This window comes from Trichechus manatus, unplaced genomic scaffold (genome assembly GCF_000243295.1).
Source record: "Trichechus manatus latirostris isolate Lorelei unplaced genomic scaffold, TriManLat1.0 scaffold00052, whole genome shotgun sequence".
In the NCBI taxonomy this organism is placed as follows: domain Eukaryota; kingdom Metazoa; phylum Chordata; class Mammalia; order Sirenia; family Trichechidae; genus Trichechus; species Trichechus manatus.
This window is the reverse complement of record NW_004443988.1, coordinates 12,719,861-12,728,506: the sequence shown is the minus strand read 5'-3', so window position 1 is coordinate 12,728,506 and position 8,646 is coordinate 12,719,861. Positions and strand designations below refer to the sequence as shown.

The following is an 8,646-nucleotide window of genomic DNA, read 5'->3' as shown; positions in this document are numbered from 1 at the left end:
TTTTTTATCCAATCTGCCACTCTCTCTTTATTGGTGCATTTAGTCCATTTACATTCAGCATAATTATTGATAGGTATGAGTTTAGTGCTGTCATTTTGATTTCTTTTTTTGTGTGTTGTTCAGTTTCTTTGTTCCACTTTTCTGCGCTGAGTCGTTTTCTTTATGTATTTTCTTTTCATCTTTTTCATTGTTGATTTTGTGTTTGCTTAGTCTTTATAGTTTTCTAGTTTTTCATTTTGATTTGTATGATTCTTTGTTTCCTTTGTGGTTACCCTAATATTTACCCCTATTTTTCTAAGTTTATACCAGTCTTTTATTTCTTTATATTGCCTTGACTTCTCCTCCATATGAAAAATCTATGTCTACATTTTTTTAGTCCCTCTTTTTTGTTTTAATGTTGTCATTTTTTACATACTGATGATATCTGTTTCCTTATTTTCAATGTTTCAGCTTTGATTTATTTTTGTGACTTCACTATCTGAGTAGATATCTGGTTGCTCTGTCCTATGTTCTAGTCTTGGGTTGTTATCTGATGTTATTGATTTTCTATCCGGAGGACTCCCTTTAGTATTTCTTGTAATTTTAGTTTGGTTTTTGCAAATTCCCTAAACTTCTGTTTATCTGCAAATGCCCTAATTTTGCCATCATGTTTGAGAGACAGTTTTGCTGGATATATAATTCTTGCCTGGCAATTATTTTCCTTCAAGGCTTTATATAAGTCATCCCATTGCCTTCTTGCCTGTATGGTGTATGGTTTCTGCTGAGTATTCCAAGCTTATTCTAATTGACTCTCCTTTGTGGATGACTTTTCTTTTATCCCTAGCCACTCTTAAAATTCTATCTTTGGATTTGGCAAGTTTGATTATAACATGTCTTGGTGACTTTCTTTTGGTATCTACCTTACGTGGGGTTCTATGATCATCTTGGACAGATATCTTCTCATCTTTCATGATATCAGGGAAGTTTTCTGTCAACAAATCTTCAACAATTCTCTATTTTCTGTTATCCCCCCTGTTCTGGTACTCCAATCACTCATAGGTTATTTCTCTTGATAGAGTCCGACATAACTTAGAGTTTCTTCATTCTTTTAAATTCTTTTATCTGATTTTTCCTCTAATAAGTGTCAAGTGCTTTATCTTCAATGTCACTAATTTTGACTTCTACTGCCTCAGTTCTGCTCCTATGACTTTCTATTTAGTAAATTTTGAAATTTTACTGTTAATCTTCTGGATTTCTGATTGCTGTCTCTCTATGGATTCTTGCAGCCTATCAAATTTGTCATTATGCTCTTTTTTAAGTTCCGCTACTGCTTTGTCTGTACGCTTTGGCATTCTTTGCATTCTGAAGAATTTCCTAATTTCTAGAAGATTTCTGTATATTAATCTTTTGTATTCTGCCTCAGGTAATTCCAAGAAATTCTCTTCCTCCAGAAAATTTATTGATTCTTTTGTTTTGGGAGCTTGCTGAAGCCATCATGGACTGCCTCTTTATGTGATTTGATATTGACTGTTGTCTCTGAGCCATTAATAAGTTATTATAATTTTATTTTATAGTTGTTTAGTTTGTCCTAGCTTCTTCTTTTGTTTTGATATACCCAAATAGTCTGTTCATGTGTGCTAGTTTGATTATTGGCATCTTTGAAGCTCTAATGTCCTGTCACCAGGTAGTTAGGTCTGTAACTAAGTTGTGTGCCCAGGAGTCCACTAAATTAAATGAATTCAGCTCAGGTGTCCAGGCAGTCACCCACCAAGTGTGTGGTGCAGGCTCTCACCTACAGTCTTAGAGAGGCATGGGTGATTGGTGTAGGCACAGGTATCTGGCTGCAGTAGGGGGTCACATGCTGAGCAAGGCAGGGGGCTGACGGCTGCCCTGAGTATCTGAAAGTGTGTCCCTATTCCCTAGAGCAAGTGGGTAGGTGAGTTTTGCAGCCAGACTATGAGCACCCTCTGTTGGCTATAAGGACTAGGGGGTACCACTTATTCTTGGACCCCTGTAGCAGGTGGCTAGTTGGTGTGGGTGGAGCCAGCAGTCTTGAAGCCCCTGATGCAGACAGGTAAGTCACCTGCTTAAAGGGCAGAGCAGTGTCAAAACATCACGAATCTGCCACTTCACAGCTCAAGTTAGACTTCAGGTGTTTACCCTGTTGTGCTGTGGTAGTGGGGGCTTATGTTGTTCAGATGGGTCCACACAAGTCTATACAGGGGTGGAAGGCACTCCAGGTCTGCAGACCCCTTACGCCTGTGCCTAGGCAAAGGAGCTGTGCCAACCCTGAGTTTCTGGCTTACGGGAGCCAGTAGCTTATTTTTTCTCTGTTTGTTAATTTGTTCCCTCTCCAAGGCCAGGAGAATGGGTCAGGACGCCTGATGGGATCTACCCCTGGCCCACGGTGCCGAGCAGGAGGGAGGAAGTAAATGGGAAAGAGTTATTTCCCAAATAGGTTTTTTTGTTTTTTTTTTAAATCCCTGCAAAGGGCCACGCACAAGTACTTATCTTTAGCCAGTTGGGTGCTGCTTTTCACTGGTTCAGAGTGTCCAAGCAGAATCTCTGCTGCCAGATTTCTCTCGAAGTGGAAACTGCCTCCGGAATGAGCGAGCGGAGCTGTATGCCCGCCTCCCTGTACAAACTGAGCCAGTCTGGGCTGAAAGACTGTGGCTACCGCTGGGCCAGGTCAGGCAACTCCTTGCTGCTTCTGAACGATCTCTCTCCCCCCGCCACTCAGTCCGATTCCTCAGGGCCCCTAGATATTCATATACAGTCAAATCACTTGTTTTTTAGGTCTTTGTTGTAAGAGGGACATAGGAAGCTGTCTGACTACTCTTGCATCTAGGCCCTGCCTTACAAAATTTTATCTTATTAAAACATTATATTAAAACCCCAGAGCTTGAAAATGGGACACCGCCAAGAAAACGTGCAGAAATCAAGATGAGGAAAAAAGTGGAGCCAGTTTGAAGGCCTCATGGAGTTATCAGTGTGGTTTCCACTTCCCCCTTGTTTTGTCTTCGTTAGCCCTTTCTCTTTTTCCCACTGCCCAGCTACCAGCTTAGCTTGAATCTACACTGTCTCTCTCCCTGATTCAAGCTCCTGGCCCAGTCTCAGTTTTGGTAAGGCACTTGGATGTAGCATTTCTAAGTATACTGACACAAGAAAAAAAAGTTTTTGTACAGGTCTGCACCAAATAATCTTTCCAAGATATTACTCTTAACTGTATTTAGAATTTGTCAGGGTTTGTGGACTTCATTCATGAGTGGTTCACAAACTTATTTTATATTTCACATGCTTATCCCCCCAGGTTTGACATTCAGCGTACAATGAAAAGGAAACTGAGAACAGATATTCATTACCCACTCATCAACTTGGACCTCACTCCTTACATTTGTCCAATTTTTCAGAAACATCCTAAATACAACCTCTGTGCAGTGGTGGTGAGTAGAATACTAAAACTTTGAAAAATAACACAATTTTAAAGAACATTTTAGAATTATCTGCTTGAATACCTATTCTTTCCATCTCTCCCTGAATTCTATCCCACCTTTTAAAAACAAAAATGGAGCTGCGAGCTCCTTGTTTTGATCTGGAACTTTAGAGCTGTGAAAAAGTAAAACGTCCTGTTCACTTCTGTGAAATGTCTATATGATTCTTGCCGATTTTCCTATTATGTTGCCTTTTCTTCTCTTATTATAAACCAAGAACCAACTCATTGCCGTCGAATAGATTCCGACTCATAGTGACCCTATAGGATAGAGTAGAACTGCCCCATAGGGTTTCCAAAGCTGTAAATCTTTATGGAAGCAGACTGGCACAAATTTCTCCTGCAGAGCAGCTGGTGGGTTCCCTGCTGACCTTTGGTTAGCAGCTGAGTACTTAACCATTGCACCACCAGGGCTCCTCTTATTATAAAAACCCATTGCCATTGAGTTGATTCCAACTTATAGCGACCCAGAAAGACAGAGCAGAACTGCCTCATAGGGTTTCCAACGAGTGGCTGGTGGATTTGAACTGCTGACCTTTTGGTTAGCAGCCTGAGCTCTTAACCACTGTGCCACGAGGGCTCCTCTTACTATATACTTCTTTATAAATCCTGGATATGTATATTTTAATGATCTTCTCCCACTCTATGGCTTCATTTTTTGCTCTTTTAATGGTGACTTTTGATAAACAAGTTAATTGTAATGTAGTCTATCTTAGCGATTTTTTTTTATGGTTTGTTTTTTGTGTTGTTTAAGAAACCTTTGTCTACCCCAAGAACATGAAGACATTCACCTGTTTTCTTCTACTGTTTTACCTAAGAGTTTTTAAAATATTTTTTCTAGAAAATTGTTCATTTTTTATTTTCAAATTTATTGGTATCAAGTTGCTCATTATCTTGATATTTTAAAATCTCTATTGTTTTCTTAGTTCCTCCTTTGTTCATTCTTAATATTATCTGTGTCTAATCTTTTTTTCTTGTCTGATCTTGCCAAATGTTTTTTATTTAATTGTACTTTAAGTGAAAGTTTACAATTCAAGTTAGTCTCTCATACAAAAATGTATACACACATTGTTATGTGACCCTAATTGCTCTATGACAGCACATTCCTCTTTTGCACCCGATTTCCCGTGTCCATTCAACCAGCTCCTGACCCTCTGCATTCTCATCTCGCTGCTGGAAAGGAGCTGCCCATTTAGTCTCATCTATCTACTTGTGCTAAGAAGCACACTGTTCACGAGTTTCATTTTATATCCCATAGTCCAGTCTAATCTTTGACTGAAGAGTTGGCCTCAGGAATGGTTTTAGTGCAGGGTTGACAGAGAGTCTGGGGGCCACCTTTCTGGGGTTCCTCCAGTCTCCATCAGACCATTAAGTCTGGTCTTTTTACATGAATTTGAGTTCTGCACCCCACTCTTCTCATGCTCCAAAAGGGACTCTCTGTTGTGTTCCCTGTCAGGGTGGTCATTGGTGGTAGCCAGGCACCATCTAGTTCTTCTGGTCTCAGGCTAATGCAATCTCCGGTTTACGTGGCCCTCTCTCGTGGGCGAATGCTCTCCTTGTGACCTTGGTGTTCTTTATTCTCCTTTATTCCAGGTGGTTTGGGACCAATTGATGCATCTTAGATGGCCACTCGCTAGCTTTTAAGACCCCAGATGCTACTCACCAAAGTAGGATGCAGAACATTTTCTTAATAAAATTTGTTATGCCAGTTGACCTAGATGTGCCCTGAAAGCATGTTCCCTAGACCTCTGCCCCTGCTACTCTGTCCCTCGAAGTGTTTGATTGTACTCAGGAAACTTCTTAGCTTTGGTTTAGTCCAGTTATGCAGACTTCCCCTGTAGTGTGTGATGTCCTTCCCTTCACCTAATTCTTGTCTACTATCTAGTTAGTGAATAACGCTTTCCCTCCCTCTCCACCCTAGTAACCATCAAAGAACGTTTTCTTCTGTGTTTAAACCTTTTCTTGAGTTCTTAAAATAGTGGTCTTATACAATATTTGTACTTTTGTAACTGAATGAATTCACTTGGCATAATGCCTTCCAGATTCCTCCATGTTATGTTTCACGGCTTCATCATTGTTCTTTTTTGTTGCATAGTATTCAATTTCGTGACTATACCACAATTTATCTGGATTTCTGATTGCTGATGGGCACCTCAGTTGTTTCCAGCTTTTTGCTATTGTGAACAGTGCTGCAATGAACATGGGTGTGCATATATCTATCTGTGTGACGGCTCTTATTTCTGTAGGATATATTCCAAGGAATGGGATTACTGGATCGTATGGTACTTCTATTTCTAGCTTTTTAAGGAAGCTCCAAATCAGTTTCCAAAGTGGTTGTACCATTTTACATTCCCACCAACAGTGTATAAGTGTTCCTTCCAGTCTCTCCACAACCTCTCCAACATATATTATTTTGTATTTTTTGGATTAATGCTAGCCTTGTTGGGGTGAGATGGTATCTCATTGTAGTTTTGATTTGCATTTCTTTAATGGCTAATGATTGTGAGCGCTTCTTCACATGTCTGTTAGCTGCCCGAATGTCTTCTTTGGCGAAGTGCCTGTTCATATCCTCTGCCCATTGTTTAATTGGGTTATTGGTCTCTTTTTCAGATTTTGCAATATCTTGCAGATTTTAGAGATTAGACGCTGATTGGATTTGTCATAGCCAAAAATTTTTTCCAGGTCTGTAGGTTGTCTTTTGGTGAAGTCCTTTGGTGAGCGTGTTTGATTTTTAGGAGCTCCCATTTATCTAGTCTCTTTCTGGTGCTTGTGCATTGTTACTTATGGTTTCTATTGTGTTTATGCCATGTATTAGGGCACCTAGCGTTGTCCCTATTTTTTCTCCCAGGATCTTTATCATTTTCTATTATATATTTAACTCTTTGATACATTTTGAGTTCGTTTTTGTTCATGGTGTGAGGTATGGGTCTTGTTTCAGTTTTTTGCAGATGGATATCCAGTTATGCCATTTGTTAAAGAGACTGTCTTTTCTCCAAATAATGGACTTTGGGCCTTTGTCAAATATCAGTTGCTCATAGGTGGATGAATTTGTCTGGATTCTCAATTCCTGTTCCATTGGTCTACGTATCTGTTGTTGTACCAGTACCAGGCTGTTTTGACTACTGTGGTGGTATAATAGGTTCTAAAAGCAGGTAGTGTGAAGCCTCCCACTTTGTTCTTCTTCTTGAGTAATGCTTTACTTATTCGGGGCCTCTTCCCTTTCTATATGAAGCTGGTGATTTGTTTCTCCATCTCATTAAAAAATGCCGGTGGAATTTAGATCGGGATTGCATTGTATCTGTAGATTGCTTTGGGTAGAACTGACATTTTCACACTGTTGAGTCTACTTATCCATGAGCAAGGTATGTTTTTCCACTTATGCAGGTCTCTTTTGGTTTCCTGCAGTAGTGTTTTGTAGTTTTGATAGTATAGGTCTTTTATGTCGCTGGTTAGATTTATTCCTAAGTATTTTATATTCTTGGGTGGTATTGTAAATGGTATTGATTTGGTGATTTCCTCTTTGAGGTTCTCTTTGTTGGTGTAAAGGATTCCAACTGATTTTTGTATGCTTATTTGTATCCTGAAACTTTGCTGAAATCTTCCATTAGTTCCAGTAGTTTTCTTCTGGATTCTTTGGGATTTTCTGTGTATAAGATCATATCATCTGCAAATAGAGATAGAGTTCTTCCCTACCAATTTGGATGCTTTATTTCTTTGTCTAGCCTAATTGCTCTGGCTAGGTCCTCCAACACGATGTTGAATAAGAGTGGTGATAAAGGGCATCCTTGTCTGGTTCCCATTCTCAAGGGGAATACTTTCAAAGTCTCTCCATTTAGGATGATGTTGGCCGTTGGCTTTGTATAAGTGCCCTTAATCATACTGCAGAATTTATCTTCTATTCCTATTTTGTTGAAAGTTTTTATCATGAATGGGTGTTGGACTTGTCAAATGCCTTTTCTGCATCGATCGATAAGATCATGTGGTTCTAGTCTTCTGTTTTATTTATGTGATGGATTACATTGATTGTTTTCCTAATGTTGAACCATCCTTGCATACCTGGTATAAATCCCACTCGATCATGATGAATTATTTTTTTGATATGTTGCTGAATTCTATTGGCTAGAATTTTGTTGTGAATTTTTTCATCAATGTTCCTGAGGGAATTTGGTCTGTTATTTTCTTTTTTTGTGGTGTCTTTGCCTGGTTTTGGTATCAGGGTTATGATGGCTTCATAGAATGAGTTTGGGAGTATTCCATCCTTTGCTATGCTCTCAAATACCTTAGTAGTAGTGGAGTTAACTCTTCTCTGAAAGTTTTGTAGAATTCTCCAGTGAAGCTATCTGGGCCAGGGTTTTTTTTGTTGGGAGTTTTTTAATTACCTTTTCAATCTCTTCTTTTGCTACAGGTTTATTTAGTTGTTCTACTTCTGTTTGTGTTAGTTTAGGTAGGTAGTAAGTTTCTAGAAATTTGTCCATTTCTTCTAGATTTTCAAATTTTTTAGACTACAATTTTTCATAGTATTCTGTTATGATTCTTTTAATTTCAGTCACGTCTGTTGTAATATCACCCATCTCATTTCTTATATGGGTTATCTGCTTCCTCTCCTGTTTTTCTGTTGTGAGTTTGGCCAGTGGTTTATCAATTTTTTTGATCTTTTGAAAGAATCAGCTTTTGGTCTTGTTAAATCTTTTGTTTTTCTGTTCTCTATTTCATTTAACTGTGCTCTAATTCTCATTACTTCCTTTCTTCAGATGCCCAAGGGCTTTGTTTTAATGACTTAATTTTTAAAAAATTTTTTTATTGTACTTTAGATGGCTTACAGAACAAATAGTTTCTCATTAAACAGTCAGTACACCTACTGTTTTATGACATTGGTTAACAACCCCACGACATGTCAACACTCTCCCTTCTTGACCTTGAGGACCTTTTTTTTTTGGTGAAAAATATACATACCCAAAGTTACACCATTTTGAAAGTTTCTACATGTAAAATTCAGTGACATCGATTACATTCTTCCAGTTGTGCTGCTATTCTCACTAACCTTTTCCAACTTATTCCATCACCATTATCTTCAACTCACTGTCCCCTAGGCTTCCCATAAAACCTTTTGAGTTGCTGTTGTCAATCTGATCTCACGTAGATAATCCTTTTTTTTTTTTGTAGTTTAGATGAAAGTT

At 38.7% G+C, this 8,646-nt stretch overlaps 2 protein-coding genes across 2 annotated transcripts in view; one reads left to right on the top strand and one right to left on the bottom strand.

Moving 5' to 3' along the window:
- Positions 1-8,646, bottom strand: part of USP8 (ubiquitin specific peptidase 8) — a 153,715-nt gene that overhangs the window by 33,496 nt on the left and 111,573 nt on the right. The gene's annotated exons all lie outside the window — the stretch shown is intronic.
- USP50 (ubiquitin specific peptidase 50) overlaps positions 1-8,646 on the top strand; it is a 36,315-nt gene that overhangs the window by 17,438 nt on the left and 10,231 nt on the right. Inside the window, exon 6 of the mRNA XM_004377701.3 lies at positions 3,290-3,422. Coding sequence (XP_004377758.2) covers positions 3,290-3,422 — 133 coding nt within the window. The remainder of the gene's footprint in view (positions 1-3,289; positions 3,423-8,646) is intronic.